The 22,958-nt window shown below is 47.5% G+C and overlaps 1 protein-coding gene across 1 annotated transcript in view; it reads left to right on the top strand.

Annotated features, from left to right (window-relative positions):
• Positions 1-14,835, top strand: part of RTN4R (reticulon 4 receptor) — a 73,431-nt gene extending 58,596 nt beyond the window's left edge. Inside the window, exon 2 of the mRNA XM_031043440.2 lies at positions 12,804-14,835. Coding sequence (XP_030899300.1) covers positions 12,804-14,236 — 1,433 coding nt within the window. The 3' untranslated portion in view covers positions 14,237-14,835. The remainder of the gene's footprint in view (positions 1-12,803) is intronic.
• Positions 14,836-22,958: the final 8,123 nt, after the last annotated feature.

A 22,958-nucleotide genomic window follows, 5' to 3' on the forward strand; every position in this document is an offset into this window, starting at 1 on the left:
GAATGGCTCGGTTGAAGGGGACCTTAAAGGTCATCCAGTTCCAACCCCTGTCATGGATAAGAAAAGCATAGATTGACATTGCTAGCTTTACTTTAAGGCGTTTGTGTTTTCCCCATGTGAGATTCCCAGCCTGATCCCCACCCAAGGCTGGAGGGGGTTTGCTGGGGTGAGGTGGTTTGTTGGGCAGTTTCTGTGGAGCTCTGGCTTTGGGATGTGACAGTACTGAAGAGGTTTGTATGCCAAAGCTGGCACAAAACACACTGTTTTGAACCACGTGGTCTGGATAGTGCCTGCTGGAACTGTCAGGGTTTGTTTTCCTTGTCCTTGCTCCTGTCAGAAGTTGCACAAGCTATTTCCCTAGAGAAAAGAGAGTTTGCTTTCCCTTTGGCAGGGAAAAGGGAGCAGGAGAAAATGAGGAGTGATTTTTCTGTGTCTTCAAATCCACAAGATTTACTCTTCTCTTTCCTTGGTTTGCACCAAGTGTGAGGAATCAGAATGAAAGTAACAGTGAATATGTTGGGATGAGCTTTCTCCAGACTGCGCGAAATGGGATATTCTGCTTGTAAATGTGTGCATCTCCTATCAGGTGCCATTTTGATGCCTGATGTTATTGCTCTGAACTTCAGGGTTATTCTGCAGCACTGAGCTTCCCAGGTGCATGTTTGTGATTCTGATGTATTTTTCTATTCATAATCTGATGAGTCTCTTCCCTTTTTCACTTTAATGTAATTCCTCTGATAACTTGATTCATATTTCCCCCAAATCAGCAGCTGGTCCTTTGGTCTCCATCCAGTGCTGAAGGGAGTGAATTAAACAAATAAAGATAGCAAATGAAATGGGAAAAAGTTCACTTAGTGCCATGAAATATTAATAGCCACTTAGGGGAAATTAGTCCTGCTGCACTAAAACTGCTCTGCATGGAGTGGCTGAACGGCAGGGTGTGAGGTCTGTGTCCCTGTGGAGATCTGCAGGTCCACACTATAGGATGAAGATTGCCTTCAATAAGCTTCATGGTTTGGTTCTTTTAATTAAATAAGATGCTTCAGGGGCTGAAGTAAAATGTGTCACTACAACATCCCTTTCTCAGACAAGGTCAGCAGTGGGACACCAGTGCCTACCTTGCCTGTTATGGAAGACTAAAAGGAAGTTTGGTTAGACAGGGCAGTGGCAGAATGGTATTAACTAGAGTGGTCCTGAGGAAAAACAAGTCTGTCAGAGTCAGTGCTAAGAGAATCTTTGGTTTTCTCTGGAATGATCCTTAAGCAACTTGCCTGTGGAGGCTGTGAAGTAGCATCTCCAGAGAGGGATGCCCAGCTGAGGTGAGACCCCATCCATCAGGAGTGGTTTATGGAGAGTGACGATAATCCAGCCGTAGGTGGATGTGCAAGCCGCTTCATAAGAAGCATGCATGGGAATGCTGTCAGAATTAGATGACAAGGTCCCAATTGGTTTTCAACATCTGAAAACCAGGGGAGTCCCAGAGGCAGGGAAAGCCAGTGCCCATCACTGCTTTAAATCAGCATGTGGGAAAGCCCAGGAGGTGAGAAGAGGCTGCTCGGGTCAATCTCAGTGCTGCAGGAGAAAAAGGAAATGTTAACAAAGCTACAGATCAAAGGCATAGAAATACCATTAATTTCAACTGGTAGATTTCCCAGAAAGTATTCTTGAACCCTGTTGAGTTCTCAATTTTTTCTGATAGTGTTTTTAAAGATATTGCTGTCACTATTATTTATTAATCATATTGCCACAATGCCAACAAGCCCCAGGCATGGACTAACATCTCTGTGTATTGGATGTGGACCAAAATCCCAACAGTTTCTGCTCATGTATCTGGATTTTCGTAATATATTTAGACTTACTTTGGGCACTTGATCTACTTGGTTGAAAATATACTGTCTATAGAATCAATGGAGAGCTATTAAATGGATTAAGAAACAGGCAGCTAAAAGCTCTCAGAGTGTGACTGCTGTTGGAGAATCACTGCTGAGAAAGCTGCGAGCATGGAGGCTGTGCAGGATTCAGTTTTCACCCCAGTGTATTTCACAAGTTTCATAAATGATCCGGAAAACATCTATAAATTAGTTGCCCGTAAATTTCACAGCCAGCTCAAATTTGGCCATGATAAATAATGATGAAGGCAAGCCCCTAATGCAGAGCAATGGCAATTGCTTGGTAGACTGGTAACATTGAAACAACATGAATTTTAATACAGCTAAATGCTCTCTCATCCATCTCCGAGCGTGGAATGTAGGCCACTCGTCAGGCTGGGAGACTGCCGGCTCGAGGGCAGCAGCTCTAAAATTGATTTAAGGGCCATACTGGATAACAGGTGATTATGAACATTTAATGCCCTGTAGTAGTGAAATGGATGAACACGATCTCTGAATAAAGAGGGGAAGGCAGAGTCTAAATAGGGAGTTTTCATCTACCTTGATTAAAAAGCAGGAAGGCATGCTCTGGCTGTAATGAGACCCAAAGGCTGGGAGCTGAACCAAGGGCTTTTGGCATGGAGATCTGGTGCAAATCCTTGGTGGTGAACTATGGGATGTTTGAACTCAGGGTGGGTATTGCAAGAGACGTGGGCAGCTCAGCCAGGCACGAGGGGCTGCTGCCTTCACTGAGGCTCAAGCTTTGCCTCAGCTGCAGGCTGGGATCTTTTCCCCATTGCTCGCTTCCTGACTTCCATGCAAACAGCAGAGTGTATCACCAGTGTCCTATTGTATCCTGGTTTAGCTTTACAGAGGCTGCACAGCTCAGAAAAACATGTTTATAGAGTCGTGGATGTTTGTGTCTTATCTGCTGAGAGCGGATGAGATTGCTGCAGAAGGGCAGGCAAGCATGTCTAATGCCGAAACTGCAATGGAGACAAAGCCGGCACTCGATAGAGACAGAGGCAGTTGAATTTGCACACTTATTAAAGATCAGTCCCAGCTTTTATCAGGGAATGAAAGGATGAGCCACGGGAACGTTGTGGGGATGCATGCCAGACTGCTGGGAGGAGTGCCAGGAGAGACAGGGGAAAGGAGGCAGAGGGGATCGTAGGCTGGGCTGTCCCACTGCCTGCATGGAAGGGTCAGGAGTCCAGGAGAGCACTGAAAAGTGCCCTGTGTCAGCACCACAGAGCTTGATGTAAGGCAGCTTCATGGTAGAGACCTTACTTTTCTGCTACTCCACTGCTCAGGGTGACAACATAAAGGGGTGGTTAGAGAGCTCTGGTCATCCGGGCTTAGAAAGGAGAGCATCATGTGGTGAGTAGGGTAGAGGAATAGGATCTTCAGTGATCTGTATCTGCTCTCATGTCATCACTTCTGGCTGCTCTTTGAAAAAGAGCTTGTGTCTAAAGTTGAAATTAAAATGCCCTCGCTCTCCCCATCCTGCTTGTGTTGCTGGGGCGTTAGCTCCTGAGCTGTTCCTTCAGCTGCAGGGGTTGTCTGCATCCATGCAGACAACCAGAGTGAGGTCATGGGAAACAACTGGACCAGCTTTTCCTCCCAGGCTCTTTCCTGGGCTTCACCCCTCCACTCCACATCTTCTGCAGGTGCTGGGTCTGTAAGCAAAACTGAGACAAGTGCCATTGTAGAGGGAAACCGAGCAGAACACTGCCTGGTGCAATGGGACACTTGCAATGCTGACGATGTGTTGGTGGGACTGCAGCTGCGAGGTGGGGTGCAGTCCCAGATGGCTGGGGTAGCAGGTGTAAATGCCATCTGGAGCTTTACCTCTCCTCTCTATGAGTCACTTGTACTCAGTGCTGTCACCAGTGCCAGGGCTGGATATGCAGGAAACTCTGTTCTTAGTAATGGTGCTTCAAAGCATTCCTTTGGGCTCCACAGGAGATCTAAGGCATCTCAGGAACCAAAGTTTACTTCCTCTGGAGACCTATTTGTCCCTGATGTTTTAAAGACATGGCACAGATAATACTAACTTCTGTAGGAGCTAGTTGTGATTCACAGTGTGTATCTTCCCACCTCATTCTTCACAGTATGAGGATTGAATGGTGGCAGTATCACAGATGATCATAGAGTCATGGAATGCTTTGGGTTGAAGGGACCTTAAAGGCCATCCAGTCCCAACTCCTGTCACAGGCAGGGACCCCTTCCACTGGAGCAGCTGCTCCAAGCCCCTGTGTCCAACCTGGCCTTGAGCACTGCCAGGGATGGGGCAGCCACAGCTTCTCTGGGCACCCTGTGCCAGCGCCTCAGCACCCTCACAGGGAAGAACTTCTGCATGAGATCTGAGAACTGCAGGGGCATCTCCCCAAAGCATAGTAGAGGGGGAGAAACCCCTCCCTGACCTGCTGCTCATGATCCTCTGAATGCCACCCAGCATACAGAATATTTAGGCATCTGAACCTAACTCCTAACTTCTGTAAGTATGGCTGCATGCTCTGGTACTACATCCAGTTCCATTAACCCAATTTGGGACTGTGATGCTCTTCAATCCCTGTGGCAGTACATTGGCAAATAGCCCCTGGTCTTTGGTGTATCCAGCCTCTACCATGAATGACACAGGATTTCAGCAGAAAAAATATTGTATGTGGTCAGAAATGAAAGGTCATTTCCATAATGCATCCAGGCAGGGAATGGAGGTAATACATGTGACATTTCCGAACTTCTGGGCATTCATCATTTCCACTTAAATCATGCTCCCTTAATGTGATTTTTGGACTTAACATTGTGAGGATATTTTTAAGAGAAGAAGGTAAAAGCGAGTTATGTCATGTGCAACTCTTAGAATCCACCCTCACAAACCTCCAGAGGGCTTTGAATGCTGCTTCTTCAGCAGTGCTTCAGGCTGAGCTACACGTCTCATTACGTGAGCTGAGTGCAGCACAAACCTGAAGCAGGGCAGCTCCAGCCATTCACGGGCACGTGCCAAAATAGCTCCCAGGCCCATCCCTGCCAGTGGCTCTCCAGCACTCCCAGCATTTTGGCAGCAGCATTGATTTAGCCTAACAACGTTTGGGCAGGGTTATATTGCTGGTGCTTTGCCAGCTTTTTCCTCAGCAACATCAGGGAGAGAAAGGAAAAGGTGATAGTTAACGGTTTATATTTCAGCCTATTTGAATATGAATTTAATAATAAAAAGCCCCTCTCTCTTCTGAAGCCAAAGGGTTTTCCTCCTGCTGAATTTCAAAGGCTTGCTGCAAGCTATGCAGGTGTGAAGCCATCTCAAAGAAAAGGTCACAAGAAACCTTCATAGGAGAAAATATCAGGGGATTTAAATAGTGGAGTCATTAGGTCCCTGTATAACAATAACACTAATATGAATTATTATAGCCTAGTAATGTCCTGTGAGGCCAGGGAATGAGGAAAAGAAAAGCCCTTGTTATAACAGAGGAATGTGGAAAAGCTGCAGGGAGTCAGACAAGGGTCCAGCACGGATCAGAAGCAGATGCTGAAGGAAAGGCAGAAGTAAGTGGTGTGAACATTGCCCTGGCATAGTCCCCACTCCCCAGGCAAACAGTGACGCAGGACCTGCCTACAGCAGAATGTCCCTGTCTCTACGACAGACTATGAAGCCTTCTTTCCACTCTAGCAGGTTTTCTCCAAGCCCTAGGTCGTTATATGGAAGCTGCTCTAGACAATTCTACTGTACTTCTCAGCATCTTTTCCAGATCCTCTTCATGGTAGAAGTGGGAGGATGATACTTAGGATGCAACTGCAGCATGGACTCATGCAGAGAAGTTCAGATGTCCTGCTCTGTCCCTTGCAGCTCCTGCACTGTGCCTGCTATCATTCAGCATCAGGCTGAGCTTTTCAGAGAGCCCTTCACAAAGTCCCCAGGATCACTTTGCTGAGTGGCAATAGCTCATGTTATTTGTTTAGGTAAGGCTCTGGGCTGTTTGCCAGTGTACATTACTTTGTATTTATAAATGCTGAATTGCATCTGCCATCTAGTCTGTGGTTATGAATTTTACCGTGAAATCCCTCTCTGCAACAAATCATGTGCCCAAATATCCACTTTCTTTCAAGCAGAAATATTACCATAGTTCACAATTGTGCCCAAGTCTTAAAATGTAAGCTGGTTGTAAGCAGTGACATCTTCCTGATCCAGCAGCCAAGCTGCAGCAGTAGCTCACAGAAACGAGGTCTTGGTAATCCCTACCTATCAACACAGGGTAAAGATGCTCCTTAAAATGGTTTACATAAAAAGAGAAACAAACTTTGCTTGAATCTTTGATATGAGGTTATTAGGCAATAAAAGCTGACCTAGTTATCACTGTTTCTTATGGATAGGCATAGGAAAACCTCATGGATATCCTAGGCTATTCTTCAGTGAGTGCTCTTGCCAGCTCTGTGCTCTGCTACCTCACCTAGTGGGACTAAAACTCTGGCAATTTTATCAGCAGAGGCAGAATTTTCAGCTGTTCTCATGTGAGATGTACTAAATCTGCATGTTTTCCATCTGTCCTGTTTCCAACTATCTATTGCATAGCTGGAAGGGAAAGGCTTCTGACCTTTTAAAAGGAAAAGCTTACAATCTTAAAGGAAAAACATGGATTATTCCTGTAGAAAAGGCCAACCCAACCAGTCTGTGATTTATATCAGAACAAACTACAGCTGCCAGAGGAGTACAGGTCTGCTGGAGGAGCTATGTCAGCTCTGCCAGCACTCCTATTGACACCTCAGACCCTGAAATGGAATTAGCCACCTGTTTTTAGGCAGCTGGGGTTTGACACTGGAACAAGGTGGAGGTGTTCTGGTGTGAGCTGGGACTCAGAGCTCCAGCACATGAGCTGCTGACCCAGTCACCTGAGCCTAGAGCTTGCCCAAGAACAGACATGGATCTGCAGTCCCTTGCTGCAGTGACATCTCAGAGTGTTCTCCTCAGCTGGGACCTTCTCTGTTCATATCTGCTCTGCGTCCTCAGTTCCCCAGAGCTGTAACAGTGGTTGCTTCTGACAGAGCATCACTCCTCTCCTCCTCACCCTTAAAGCCACTCCAGCTGCACCATCACAACCCATCCTTCCTCTCTGCCACAGAAGGAGGGAGGAGGCAGCAGAAGGGAGAGAAACTCTACCCTGGGATGATATTAATCCAAACCAATTTTCCTTTCTCTTTCACCTCTCAATTCTTCTTCAACTTGAAATGCATAGAAGTGCTACTTTTGGCACTCACAAGCTCACACACACAGACCCACCTTTGGTCACAGCATAAAGCAACAGACACTGAAGCTGCTTTGCAGAGTGTCTTCCGAAGCCATGTGCTGAATTTCAAACAATACCCATTCAGAGCAGGGAATTAAGCAGCTCGAGTGTCTCTGTACTATAAACAAAGGCAGAATGCTGTGTGCATCAGCAAAATGCCTTGTATTGTAAAGTGCTCTCTTTATGTCCAACCAGGAGAGAATTCAAATTATTATTGACCCTCCACTGTAGGAAAGGCACATTATAATATCTCCAAATCAATCGAGACAAGTGCAGAGCAGCAGAGAAAGGCCACGGCTCTGCAAACTGCTGAAAATTGCATTTTGTTTTGGCCTCTTACAAAGTTTGCAAAGCATCTATTAGAGGCCCCCAGAGTCTTTTCTTTCTAATTGCCATGTTTGACAATGTGATCACACAGGGGACCAGCGGAAAGACAGATAATGGACCCACTTTAATTGCTTCCCAGTTCCATGAGTCATAACACTTCTGAGATGGCAAAGGGGAAGTGCGGCAGTTTGACTGAAGGAGGTTTCTGGCTTTTAAGAAAGCTCAGGAGGAATAAATGCTAAACTCAAAGCCAAAGTTTTGGAGGGACTGAAGGTTCCAGGTATGGGGTTTTCTTTCATCTTTTGCTTTTGACTGGAACTATGCAGTTAAGGTTTAATCAAGTTCTGGAAGGGGTGGGATGGCTTCTTGTCTGGGAAAGGAGGAAATGGGTGTCACGCCAAGACCCTTTTTCTCAGGGATGGGCACTGAGATCGGGTCCTGCAGGCAGTGGAGGGTCTGGCATCAGTCATCTGGCAGTGGTGGTAGAGAACACTGTGTATGCAGAGCTCCAGGTGGATCTATCTGGCAGGCTGATGGAAGGATGCTGCAGCTCCCCACTGGGAGAAGGGTTAGCATGTACTTACAGGGAGCGTTTTTCCTGGAAAGGGAAGGAGCCCACAGGCAGGGATGAACCAGGACTCCAGGAAAACAGATGTCATTTGATTCTGCCAACCAGACTGTGGAGGAGCTTGGCTCTTTCTGCACAAGTCCTCTGGATTCTTGTCATCTGCCCTCTGACCAGGGCTTTGACCTCTCCATCCAGGGCAGCACCCTGATGCTAGGAGCCCTCAGCATCATGGATACTTGGTGCTTCCCAAGAGGAGAAGGAGCCCATGACATTCATGCTATTTCTGGACAGTTTTAAGCTATCTTTGTGTGATCTTTACCTGATCACCCTCTTAAGGGCTTCATCCTTCTCCTCTGCTTTTTGCCAAGGGAAACTAGCTGCTGCATGGTGTACAGGACATTGTAAAGGCTCTGGGCACAGCCAGGGTGTGCCCCAGCCCCTCTGGGAACGGACTGGCTTGCCTGGGTGCTGCCTTCACCTCAGCTGGATGAGCCCTGTGATGTGGTGGTTGTAAATGAGGAAATGAGAATGAAAAGGAAGAGGTCATCAGAAAACGGGAGGAACAAGGGGAGGTGAGGAGGACAATGGAAGAAGATGGAGTGCCTGGTTTTGTACCTGGGTGCCCAGTTCATGGGTGTTGGGGTGTCTGGTTGTACACATACGTGCAATATGGTCACCAGATCAGTGCTCCAGCTCCTTCCATTGTGTTATAGCCCCAGCTTTGTGCTAGAGCAGGAGGCTCAGTGAAGTGATGCTCCACACCATGCTGCAGCATAAGGGGGCTTGGGTCTGTGCTTTGCTTTGTGGCATCTGGCTGGAATGGCTTTAACCTGCCACAGGAGAGACTGAGATGAGCTCTTAGGCAGAAGCTGTTCCCTGTGAGGGTGCTGAGGCGCTGGCACAGGGTGCCCAGAGAAGCTGTGGCTGCCCCATCCCTGGCAGTGTTCAAGGCCAGGTTGGACACAGGGGCTTGGAGCAGCTGCTCCAGTGGAAGGTGTCCCTGCCCGTGGCAGGGGCCTGGGACTGGAGGAGCCCAAACAATTCTATGATTCTATGTCACTGGGCCCCAAAACAGGTGCCTGTTTCCAACTGATGAGCTCCAGGTCCAGGAGCACAGGGCAGTGATACCATTGACCTGTCTCAACCTTGCAGGGCTTGGTGTAGGATGAGAGAAGGTGAAAACATGGCTGTATACTCCAGGCAGACAGGAATAAGCTCTGCTGTGCTGCAAACCATCCTAAAACCGTGTCTGTGTTAACATGGCTTGATGCCAGGTGTTAGCAACCTTTCTGTCCCAGGCCCCTGGCTTCTGCTTATCCCTGTCCTAAAGTGATCACTTTTCACCTGGCTTGGGAAGAAAGGGTCACCTTGTCTTCCCAAGGCTGTCTGTGGACTGCACCCATTCCTGCTTGTGATTGAGGTCCTGAGCCAGCTGAGAGCCCTCTGATGACTGCTGGGTGCTGAGCCTTGTTATGGATCAGTCAGAACATGCTTGAGCTGCACAGCAGGAAACTAACTGGAAAGAGGCTTTCCGGGATGATTGACAGTAACTGTCTCTGGTGGAGGGAGCTAATCTGAGCAACTCGTGAACACCAGGTCCCTAATTAAAGCACACAGGCCAGCCCTACCTGTAATTAATTTCCCTGTACTGCTCGGCTGGCAGCTGGCTATCAGTGTCATTGACTCACAGCTCCCAGCAGCCTCAGAGACAGCAGCAGCAGAAAATCTGTGGCTCAAAGTGGAGCAGGATTTACCCCTTTTCTTCTGCCCCTCTGTTCTGGGGAGGTGCTGTAGCATGCCTTGAGCCCTGCACATATTCAGGAGCTGCTACAGGACCTTGCTCTGTCCATAGGAAAGGGCTGGTGGTGCCTGGCTGGAACACAGCAATGAAGTGATGCAGAGGATGCAGGGGCATGGCTGTCAGGAGGGGGTGGCACAGAGCAAGGTAGTATCTATATGCATGGCTTCTTCTCTGCCAACTGCTTTGTGCTCTCTCTTTCTCTCCCCGTGTATATACATAATTATTATGCACTTGCCTCCCCTGGCTGATCCTGGAACATAAGTGTCGTCATCATGATTCCTCTCGCACAGGAATGGTTCTTCGCATTTACTCCACTGCAAGTGTGTCACATAGTTATAAGGCATATAGGATGTATCTGGGCTGGAGGAGGTAGCTTCTGTGTAATGGCCAGGGCAGGGAGGATGTGTGATATACTCTAGGTTACCCTGCTCTTGCAGGGGGGTTGGGCTAGATGATCTTTCGAGGTCCCTTCCAACCCTTGGGATTCTGGGATTCTGTGATCAGCTGGGAAAAGCCATGGAGCTTGCAGTGGTCACTGCTTCCGGGTGCTGTTCTGCTGAAGCAGGTGCTGTTTCATAGTGAGGTGAATCCCATCGCTCTGGTGCCACCCTGGTCCCCATCACCTGAATCATGATGCTGGAGAAAGAGGCTGCAGGAAGTCCTATTTCTCTGGGTACAGGTTTTCATTATCAGCTGGAGAGGAATCGTGCAGGACAGAGGGTTGCCAGCATTGTTTTGATATCCCAGGAGGCTCCTCTTGGTGTGACATGTCTCCAGCAGGGAATTTCAGTTTTCTCATGTTACTTTGCTCCATACAATTGGACGTGATATGTCAAAACATGACATGCCAGCCAGAATGTGTCATAATACTGCACTCAACACACTGCCTTCCAGGGTTGCTCAGCAGCTAATAATATCAGGCTCAAATTATCTCTGTGTGCTGAGCTGTTATTTTTTTTCCCATGTGGACTATGATATATAGAAGTCTCCTACTTACATTGGACTGTTGGATCACCACAGATTTATTAGCTGCACAGAGTGAATTATTTTGACTAGAATGAAGCTCAGACCTGGGATCCCACATTGCAGAAAAGTGACTTTCCATCCTTGGGTTCTCCAATACCTTTTGTTTTTGCTTCAGTAAAAAGTTTGGTGAGATTTACGTATTATTTAATCCGTTATCACTGGGGTTTGAAGTTGCTACTTCAGTGCAGAGATGATGTGGTTTCATTAGCAATGCAGTTGCCTTTTAGGCTTTTCCATGAGATGCAGCTTCTTGTCTCCAGGATCCGGCCCCGTGTGCTGCACAGTGTACACATGGCTCAATGCAATCAGGCTCTCTCCAGTCTCCCCAGTTTATCCCATTCTGCATCATTGTCCTTTTCCGCCTGCCTTTTTGAACTCCACTCTTTTACTTGAAGGTGTAACAAGGTGTCAACAAGCCTGAAAAGTGTTCTCAGTCTTTCCAGGAAGAAAACAACCTCCCACAAGAGTGAAGACGGGAACTTGCTGTGGTTCCTGGGCTGGAGAAATGTGCTCTTTTTGCCAGAGATACTGTGATGAGATGGGAAGGAGACACATGTGTTCCTGCTCACATGTGGTATTTCACAAATTGAGCCTCCTGCTGCTACTGTTGCCGCCCATTCATTTTAGCTCCTGTCTGTGGTTTAGAGGAAGCAATCTAATTACTTGCTGCTAATTGCTGGTAAAGCACTGCTGAAGCTGCTTTTCTTCCTGCCTTCCCCTCCATGGGTAGAAAACAACAGGTCTCTGTGCAGGTGTCTCAGCTGGATGTTCCCTCCAGGTCCCCTTTCAGAAGATGCTGGTGCACAGCCTCTGCCCATCTCTGTCCCTTTTCCAGGCCCTTTCACAGCATCGTGGATGGGGCTGGTGAATGTGGTGAATCAAAATGCTTCCTTGTGATTCCTGTGCAGCCCTGCTCCTGGGGAAGCAGGTGATCATCACCATGGAAAATGTTCCTCTCCAGGGCTCTTTGACCTCAGTGGGCTGCCTGCAGGCTTGGGGCACATGGAATCTACTTGTGCCTTGCAATCTTTGAGGAATCCCTGAATCAAATGTTGCACATGATTTCCTCCAACAATAGCACTGCCCTCTGTGGAAAAACATGTTGTTTTCTCCTCTTCCTCAGTGGCTGCACAGATTGAAAGGATTGAAAAGAGGAGAGAGGAACAGAAGGAAGAATATGTGGCATAAAGGTTTGACCAAGAGAAGGAAAGGATGCTCTTGTACCTGAGACCTCTACAGGCAGGTTGACCTGTAAATTATTCGGGGAACCTTTCACAGTTATTCCTTGCAGGATGACTAGATCAGTCCTGAATTGTTCCCAGAAAGCTGCAAAAGACACATTTCCGTCTCACATTTTGGGTGCAATCTGGAGGCACTTGCTTGGTTTGGAGAGTTGTTAATGATCTGGAAAAGGAAGGAGATGGTGGCACTGCTGGAATGGAATGCAGAGTTGCTTAGTACAACCCTGTGGCTGCAGGCATCAGCCACAGCTGGGCAGATGTTTTCCCATAAGCTGAACTGTTTGAAATGTGCCTGTGGCAGAGACAAACATCCCCCTTGAAGACAGCTCCTTTGCTCAGAGGTAAGCTCTTTGGAATAGGCCATATGTTAGATGTGCATCCAGGACCTATGATGCAAATACATAATGATGGTGGCTCTCTTTCTCCACCAAAGTCAGAGGCCTGAGTGAAAGAGTGAAAGGCTGAGGAAGTACTCAGACTTTGTCACTACAAGTGTGTATCGATTTTATCTCGTGTTGAGTGATAGAGCACTTTTAATTCTGCATTTTGTTTGGCTCCCCTGGCATATGTTGTTTGTGGTTAGTGGCAATGCACTTAGAAGGGTGATTTTCAGGCTCATCTATTAGCTGCAAAGAAAAGCGTTCTCCCATAACCCTGCTTAATTTGCATACTATTTTTGTTATCCTTTAGGAAGCAAACTGCTGATTTTGGTGCTTTGCTTGAACATCCAGTCAGAAGTGGAGTCTTGCCCCGGGGCGTGTGTGTGCTACAGTGAACCGAAGATTACAATAAGTTGTCAGCAGCAAGGACTGACAGCAATCCCCACGGAGATACCCATCCAGAGCCAGCGCATCTTCTTGCACAACAACAAGATAACCCTTGTGAGGTCCACCAGCTTCACCTCCTGCCGCAACATGACAATTCTCTGGATCCACTCCAACAACATCAGCCTAATTGAGCCTGGAGCCTTCTATGGGCTCAGCAAACTGGAGGAGTTGGATCTCAGTGACAACACGAACCTGAAATCTATCAACCCTGTCACTTTCCGGGGTCTTGTTCACCTCCACACCTTACACCTGGATCGCTGTGGGCTCCTGGAGCTCTCCACAGGGCTTTTTAGAGGGTTGTTCTCCTTGCAATATCTCTACCTTCAGGATAATAAACTTCAGAATCTGCTGGATGACACTTTCATTGATCTTGCAAACCTCACCTACCTGTTTTTGCATGGTAACAAAATCAAGAGCTTGTCAGAGAACGTCTTTCGAGGGCTAATCAACCTTGACCGGCTGCTGCTGCACCAGAACAGGGTCAGCCTGGTTCATCACCGGTCTTTTCATGACCTTGGGAAAGTGATGACCTTGTATCTATTCAACAACAACCTGACCGTGCTGACGGGGGAAACCATGGCTCCCCTGGTGTCCCTTCAGTACCTGCGCTTGAATGGCAACCAGTGGATCTGTGACTGCCAGGCTCGCTCACTCTGGAATTGGTTTAAGCAGTTTAAAGGATCATCTTCAGAGCTCGAGTGCCACTTTCCCCCCCGCTTGGCAGGGAGAGATCTCAAGAGGCTGCAGAGCGCTGACCTGGAAGGATGCGTCGTTGACTCCTACAACCAGATACGAACAAGTGTTTTTAGCACTAAGACCAGATCTGGTAAACTGCCAACTGGGATCCCCCCTCTCGGCTCCCATGACGGCTCCTCCAAGTGCTGCCATCCAGAAACAGATAAGTCTTTTATTTATGAAGCTAAAGGCAAGTCAGGTCCTTCTTCCCACAGCAGCCGGCCATCCTCCAACAACCCTCTCAAGGATAAGGAGAACATGTCCAAAACCAAGTACGTTGAGACGGACCGTTCCAAAAATGGCAGCAACAAGCAGATAAATGATTCCCCCTTTGGGACCTTCCCCAGCATTGTAGACCCTCCATTGACCAAGTTGAGACCAGAATTTCCAGAGCCTATTGAACCTTCCACAGTCCCAACCAAAAAGAGGCAGGGCTGCTCTAAAAAGAACAGATCAAAGGCCCAGTGCCGCCTCACCCAGCCAGGAAACAGCTCCACGTTACAGCTCAGCCTAAGCCTTTTGATCCCCCCCTTGGTGTGGAGCTTACTGTTATTCTGCTAAAACTCTTTTCCTGGGTTGATGACACTTTAATACTAGACTTTTGCTGACCTCCGTAAATGTGCAGACAAAAGCAGAACTACCATCCACCCTGAGAGAGCTTTGTTACACAAAACTTAACTGGATGCCTTTATAACAAAAACCACAAATCAAAAACAAAGACAAACACCAAGATGTACATAATTTATTTGTCCTGAAACCTGTGAATTATACCTTTGGTCTTTGGAACTGCACTTGCCCAAAAGCAGCTTTTGCTACAGCAGATGGTAAAGAAATACGGTTTATTTACAGGAGAAAAAAAAAAAGTGTAAGAAATGCTCTGAAAAGAATGTCTCAAATCTGTTTGTAACTTGACATCTCACTGAACAATACTGCAGGTTCCCATTTGCAGAGGTAATGAATTTGATGCTGTTTTAATCCTATGTTTATGAATATTGCAGTTTTTCTGTATTCATTCCATCACGCCATGTTTACGGGCAGCATTTGTTAAAGAATGCTGCCTTTTCCTCCACAAGATTGCAGTATATATAGATATGCATTTTATTTTACTTGTGTACAAGTATACAAAAAAAAATATAAAATAAAGATTTCTTTTTCAAAAATGGTTGTCATCTGCAAAAGGTGAAGTTTGCTAACCGGCCACAGAGCTGGAACAGTCACAGGATGCCAAGTAATCTGTGATCCAAGTGCAGGTTGAACATTTAGCACAACAGTAATAAATAAGACATACTCAATGTGGTTATGCAACCTTTAACTGGTGCCAGCAAAGGGTTTCCTTGCTTGAAACATGCTCTGCTAATGCTGCTGTTCCCCTTCGACCTGTCGCATACATTCACCCAACATTATTCATATTTCAGAATGCTCAGAATAGCAGGAGATAATAGCCCAGCCTCTTGGAACTGAGGGCTCCAGGTTGCAGGTAGAAGGACGTTAATGAGCAATCCCAACAAGTCGGGCAGGGCCATTTTTCATCTGATACGCACAGATAACTAGACTCAGCTCTGTGATTAATGAAGCAGAAGGTAACTCCAGATCAGAGCAGCACTTCAGGCTTTGTATTTATGAAATAGGGGGCATTTCCCCAAACACGCAGCTCCTGGCCTGTAGACTTTCTTCTCTTCAGGAAGATTATTGAGATACTGAGGTCTGTGCATGCAAGCCCATCCTGTCACATGCAGGTGGCATCTAATGGAAGCTAGAGAAAAGCAAGAGTAGTACCATGGTCCCAAGGTCCTCGGAATGTGTGCTGGAGAACTGTGTGTGCAAATCAAGGCTGAGGGGCTCCAGGTAGCCCTGGCCACCCTTGAGGTTTGTAGCACTGGTGCTCAGCTTCACAGAATAACCACAGGTGGAAGAGGGAGGCACGCTCTCCAAGCCAGGAGTGAAGGACACCAGCAGGGCCATGACTTAGTGCCAGCCTTGCTCTGGACTAGATGGTTGATGAGGATGGAACAGTAACCATGGGCAGAAGCGGGGGAGGTTGCTTGTTGGATGGCTCATGTCCCAGGAAGGCTGTGCTGCTGCAGTTTGGGCAGACAGCATGGCAGTATCTGAGGCCCATCTGCAATATCTTCGTGGGATGCTTTGTGCCTCTGCTACAGACAGTTTCCACCTGTGTGAATGACAGGGATGGCAATGCCCAAACTGGTGTATTTGTGATGTCTCTTCCAAATCCATCACTGGAGCTGCCAAAAAGATGTGGCATAGACCTATACTAGTGAACAGTTCACTCTTGGCACTGAGATGTGGACTGATCTGTCAGTACCAGCTCTATGGCTGGGCAGGAGATGCTATGCCTCACAGCCCTGGGAGCCCAGCAAATCTCACTGCTGCTATCCCAGCTCCATAACCAGCATTAGCTTCTGCAGAGGAGCCAGGCATATTTTGGTGCAAATACACTGTCCTGCCCAAAGGATGAAGTAAGAGCTCGGTGCCCTGTGTTGGGATTCTTAAGTGTCTTGGTAAGCTAGACAGCCTTGACTGTCCTAGTGCCTGCGTGCATATCCAATCTAGGTGCATACTTATCTACAAAGACAGGTGAGTGAACAGTACATTACCAGCTGCTTTCTCTAGCACTCGCTGGGATTTATTCCCTTCATGCCAGCAGTGGAGGATTTTCTGGGATCTTGCATGGCCAAAGCAGACCCTGGCACCTCCTACTCACCCAAAAGCATCATTCAAACTCTTGAGGGATTCAAACACCTGAAGCTGAACCACAGTAGCAGAGAGCAACTCAGCCTGACATGGCCATGGGGCCAGCACCACTCCAAGCCCATAGGAAAGCCAGAAGGAGAATTTCTACATGCTGTAATGGGCAGCTGTGATCATGACCTGAGGGCACACCCATGCCTCTTATACAGCAGTCAGTGAGTCTTGTGGTCAAAATGCTTATGAGAAAATCAGATGAGCTGTAAAATCCAGGATGAACCTGGACAAAAGATTAAAAAGAGAAAGAAAAAAGAGCAGAGCTGTGTGTTGTGGCACTTCCTGAAGCAACTAAATGGGCCCTGAGCAGACCTAAGATCTGGGCTTGCCCATACCCAAATCAATATCAAGGGGAGTTTGGCTTTGATGCTCCCTGTGGTTAACACAAAGCAGACTAGTGTGTTACTGTCACTTATCCTGAATGGACTTTATGTTGCTTTATGCCAACACAGTGACACTCTTCCTGCTTTCTAGAGCTTGACTCTGCTATGCTTTCAGTGGCTCCTTGGACTGTTTATTGGCCACAAGCCCAGAGGAGTCCCTTGTGCTAATTTCCTAGATTTCCTGCTGTTCAGATGCCAATTCCTGTGTTTACAGGCATCAGAAGGCCATTTGAATGACAAATAATGGAAGAAAGGGATTCAGTGGACAGCAGGAACACCTGTAGGAACTCCGAAGAGGCAAAGGGTGAACTGTGGTATTGGTGAGGATAGGGAGGGCTTGAGGACTTCAAAGGAAGGCAGTTTCACATATCTTCTGTGCTTTGTTGGGCTTGGAACAAATCTTCCAGATATCTCTAGAAGACCTATTTAACACTCAGTCATCACTGAATTAAATGGAATTTACACAGCAGCACTCAGGACCTTGTTGACTTTTCCCCATCTCATGATACTTTCTTTCTCTTCATCTCTCACTGTGCAAGTCACAGTCAATTTTCTGCTCATGTCCTTGATGCCAGGAGTGAAATCAAATAAACAAAGAAGCCAGGACAGCTCTGGATGGATGAGGGATACAGTCCAGACTGTCCTGGGAAGAATGGACTCAACATTACAGAGCTGCACAACTCTGCACATGGTGTCCTCTCCGATTTGACATCACTTGGATAATGCAATGCCCCCTCTTGAAGATGTGATAAAAATAGAGACCTTCAAGTGGTGCAAACGCATTGTGTTCAAGCTTACTTCCTTAATGGCTTTTGCCTCCACAGATCCACACTTTTCCGTTGCTGCCAGCTCCACACATGTGCTTGTAACAAGCAGGAGCAGTACCAAAAGCGAAACACTCTTCCAGGTTTTCAGGTCCACCTTTAAGCACTGCCAAGCTCTGTGCTAGCCAAGGAGATTTATATTCCCTTCCTTAACATTTCAAGAACATTTATCCTCTGCTCTCTCCCTCCATCTTCCCATCCTCCTGCGGAGAGCAGGGAGATTGGACTCTACTTCTACTGTGGATGGGGCCCATTTCCAAGCTGGTCCTCCGAATCTCTGTGACTCTACAGCTGCTAGAGTACAATACTCAGGTGTTCAGAGTGAAATCAGTTTAATATGGGACTCCTTAACAAAACTCTTCTGCATTCTGCTTGGCTGCATTCTGGTTTGGAGACCACATTTGGAAACTGAGCTTTTCTCACCTGAGGATGAAGTGTTCCCACTCCTTCTCTGGGAAGTGGAGAAACATCAAATCTCACAAGACCCAGGGCAGTGTTGAGAGCTGTGTCAGGGACTGGAACCTGCTCTGGCAGTGGTACTTGCTACTTGTAACCAGGTACACAGGTACCAGTGGTACCTGTCTCTTGTAACCCCAGCCCTGGGTTGTAGGCAGATGGCATCTCTGTTCCATCCTTTCCCCATAGATCATAGAGAAAATGTCTCCACAGGGATGAGATCTCTTCTTCCAAACAGGCTTTCATAAACCTTGTGAACAAGTGGCGTTCCCACATCTCTGCACTGATATGGAGCAGATTATCTGAGCTGCTGAGTTTTGCTACAAACAAGCATGATGCATAGAAATAATAAAGTCTGGAAGGTTTTATAATTCAAAGCTGTGCTTCTGGATTAGTTCCCTGTCATTAGACAGTGAGGAAGAAGAGCTATTGCTGCTCTGCTTCCTTCTCAAACTCAGAAAAGGATAAACCCCCACACACAGAGTCACTGGGAGTGGGGGTGGGCAGGAAAACAGGCAAGAGAAGCAAATGTTTCTCAGGGATGATATTGGACCATGGTATCATGCTGGCTGATGGGAAGCTCTAGAGATAACATGAACTCTGGGTACAACCACGGTGAGCGAAAAGGACCTGTGAAATTATGCGGAGACCTTCCCTATCAAGGCCAAGCCCAGACATCTGAATATGGCTCAGGACAGAAACACCAATTAAAGACCCCTTAATTTGTGCCATAACTAGGGCATTGGATGGGTAAATGCAGGTGAAACTTAATGGAATGTTTCCCAGGGCATCTATAAATAGGGATAATGGAGACTTGGCAAAGACACACAATGAAAATAAAGGTATCCACTGCCCACTCACTGAACGATGAGGCACTTCAGATCTTTAAATGACCCACCTTCAGTGCAGGCTGAGAGACTTGTTCTAGGTCAGCAGCTACCAAAAAGGCCCAGCTGTCACCAGGCATAAAAACAGTAACGTCTTTTGGGATGAAATCATAGCTTTTGATAGGCTGCCGCAGTCCTCACAGCACCAACACAGCTCAGATGAGTCACAGGCTGGGCTCCTTCGCAACGTTTCGGTGGTGGGTGGCTCCATCTGCGGTGGTTTACTTGTGTCAGGGTCCATCTGCAGTGGTTTATTTGTGGGTCAGGGCTGTTGGCAGCAGTTTGCTCATGGCTCAGCTCATTTGTGATGGTGTGGTTGTGGCTGGCTCCTACTTGTAATTGTTGTTCTGTGGCTGGGTTTGAGTATTATTACTTGTATTTAAAGCAGAAAGGGAATAACTGCAGAATCTGGGACGAGGTGGAAGTGCTGGACTTTTCCATGGGAGGAAATAGCTAAGAATTTAAAACACTCAAAATGCAGCTATTGGCCGGTTGTGGTCAAAGGGGTTTAAACCAGCACTCCTGCAACTCACTGCATGTGTGGCTGCTGCTGCCTGGGCTGTGAGATCCTGCTCTGCTTTCTGCACAAGCCTCTCTAGAGTGGTTGGATCCAGCACCTCTAGAGCAGGACAAGGAGGTTCCTGGCATGGACAATGTGGCCCAGGAACACAGCAGCATCTCTCACCACATCTGCTGTGTGATCCCCCCCATTGCCCAGGAGCAGGAGGGCAGGTTATGCACCAGCATGTCTGTGTTTGGGAGGAGTGGTACAGCATCTTTCTTTACAGAACCCAACATGGACGGTCTCCAAATACATATGGAGCTCCCACATTGATACTGTCTGAAATCAGCCTGCCTACCAGTGCCTTGGCCTGCTTGAGGAGTTCTGTTTAGCCTTCGAGCCTTGGGATAAAGCACCAGAGACAGCTCCAGCTGAGCTGCAATCTCCACCAGTGTCACATGCACAATATGAGACCTCGGGTGAGTCATTTAACCTCTGGGTCTTCACACACATCCAAGCTTCTCCTTCAGCAGGAGAAGGGCAGGATTCTCAGCTACTTTGTGTTTTCACTGGAGCAAAGCCCTGGTGTGGGCTAGCTGAGGACTCTTATTTGGTTGCACACTTGCTAAATAAGGGCAGAGCTGCTCTTTTCTCCCCTGGTATTTCCATTCAAACCACAACAGCAGCGGCAGCAGGAGCAGCCGCTCCCATGGAATATTTATTAGTTGTTTGTAGAAATGTCAAGAAGAGCCAGTGGTTGTATTAACACACTCTCAGAGCAGCAACATCGGAAAGTTATCTTATGTGCTTCGTACTCAAAGTGCTTTATGTAATAGTTACAAGCGCTTACAAATCCCAGTGACATTTCCTTGTTTCTTGACAAACAGCCGTTCAGTGTCCTGACACTGAGACAGGAATCAATCACTGCTTCTCATTCATTAGCTGTCTCCATCCTACCCTCCACCCCCCAGTGAAATTAACACCAGGTTACCTGGAAGGCTCAGTCCCTTTCTGCATGACAATTAGAGACTTAGACAAGATGCAGCAAGGCTGGGTAACAGGCACGCTCCTCACCCAGCCATGTCAGTTATTCACACGAATTTCAAGTTGATTTCAAGATGCAAAGACTAAATGTTCCCATTTGCTTTGGGCGGTAAAGGTGGAAATTCTGACAAGGTTTCCAGGCAGCACTATTAAATTCTGTATTTTGCTAAATCCTTTTCTCTCCTCACTGACTCTCCCTTGCTGTCAGACAGAGCTTGCTGGGGCTGTGAGGATGAGGCTGTGAGGACAAAGAGTATTGAAGAAGCTTCTCCTATGGAGCCAAGCTGAGAGAGCTGGGCTGGATCAGACTGGAGGAGACTCCTTAAGGGGAGACCTGAGAGCAGCTCCAGTGACTAAAGGGGTTGCAGGAAAGCTGGAGAGGGGCTTGGGACAAGGGCCTGTAGGGACAGGCCAAGGGGAATGGCTTGAACCTGCCAGAACAGGGGAGACTGAGATGAGCTCTTAGGCAGAAGCTGTTCCCTGTGAGGGTGCTGAGGCGCTGGCACAGGGTGCCCAGAGAAGCTGTGGCTGCCCCATCCCTGGCAGTGTTCAAGGCCAGGTTGGACACAGGGGCTTGGAGCAGCTGCTCCAGTGGAAGGTGTCCCTGCCCGTGGCAGGGGTTGGGACTGGGTGGGCTTTAAGGTTCCTTCAACCCAAACCATTCTATGAGTCTATGAAGGGAAAGCAACTTCAAGTCTCCCGAACAAGGGAGTCTGGGAATACATTCAGATGCACATGTGATTTCTGTGAATCAGAGGTGGGATGTTTACTATGTATGTTTTGAGGTTGTGTGTCACTTTTAGGTGTGTTTTCAGCAGTGGCATCTCACCAGAGGGGTTCAATACCAAGGTCCTCCAGACTCCATGTGGGTAAGTTCTTGTGGCATTGTTGTCTTGGTTGGAGCTGAGAGATTCTTTGATCTTTGACCAGTTTGGTCTTGGTCAGGTTTTGTAACCTGGAGAGTTCAGGAATATTGAGGTGCACTCAGAAACACTGCCTTCAGCTTCTGATATGTTTCCACCCTTGGAATATATTATTTATCTATACTAGAGTTGTGGTCTTTAAAGAACCTAAGAGATTATATCCAGCCACTGGGTAAAACAGGGACCATCCCAGAGGGAATGGGTGTTTGTGGGGAAAATATCTGTTTTCTTGTGCCACAGTGGTTTATTAGTTCTAGAAAGAAGAAAATTGTAGTACACAGACATCCCATTTTCCACTGTGTGTTTCTCTATCACTGGAGAAGCTCACACACTTTGCCAGGGCTTCGAGTTAAATAATGGGTCCTAATGGTCCTGACCAGCCTTGTTTAGTGTTTCCACCCAGTCTGTGGGCCCAGAAGCTCTATGTATGTTTAGCCTGGTGCCTTCAGTTGCTGTTGGAGCCATGCTGGAGGAGCACTGATCTACAGCTTGGCCATAATCATGTCTCTGCCTGGCCACAGAGCCCTGCTGATATGAACCCTCACTGAGAGCTGACTTTGTGGCTTGACCTTGGAACTGTCACCTTGCTATGGACCTGCATGGTGGCCACTGGACCTGTTCCTGACCTGTGGATTCATTTTCTGGCTTCACCTTGGACTTGCCTCGTTGCTGTGCCATTTGTGCCTTATGATGTGGACTCTTGGCTGGACCTGGCCACCATCTCTTGGTCTTGTTTCCTCACTCAGGTGCTGTGGGGCAGCCTGTGGCTGGTGGGTCCCGTTTCCAGCTGTGGGATCCCACTCAGCTCCTGGCTTGCCTTCCCTGAGGGAGCAGCCCTCCTCTTCCTGATCCCTGGCAGATCTCATGGAATCATTAAACCTCACAGACACCAGCTCTACAATGAGAAGGAACCAGCAGAACAAAAGGCAGCCCAGGTGGCCCAAAGCTTGTCTAAGGTATGACCTCAGCCTTCTTTAGAGTCTTGGAATTTTGCTGCTTGCAAAACCTTTTGTGGGGCTGCAACAATGCATGTACCTATGGGGGGTGTCGAGTAGAGCTTGATACTTTCCAGGTTCTTTCTGGTTTGCTTGAAAAAACACGAGGAGGAGGGTGGGCTCCAACCCTTGTACCAAAGACTGGAAAGGCAGCATCTGGTGTGCCCAGGGATTGTCATAGTGAAGATGAGTGACACATCGTAATGATGAATTCACAGAAACTTTCACCTTGATTTCCCTGCTCGTTCCAGCTTTGAAGTGAGCCTCTAATATTATGTTAGCAGTTTATTGTGTGTGCTTCATTAAAAATACATCACAGACCTTTCTGAGCTGGAAGGGACGCAAATTAGGTCATCTAGTCCAGCCTCCTGCTGCTCTGCCAGAACTCTGATCTCGCTAATGACTCCAGCCCAGCCCTGACAGGTACTCGTCTGGCTGCCAATTGAAGCTCTTGGCTGACAGGGGGGAACCAGGCTCCATCAGAGACCATTTCACTTGATGAAAAC

This window comes from Melopsittacus undulatus, chromosome 12 (genome assembly GCF_012275295.1).
Source record: "Melopsittacus undulatus isolate bMelUnd1 chromosome 12, bMelUnd1.mat.Z, whole genome shotgun sequence".
NCBI classification, from domain to species: domain Eukaryota; kingdom Metazoa; phylum Chordata; class Aves; order Psittaciformes; family Psittaculidae; genus Melopsittacus; species Melopsittacus undulatus.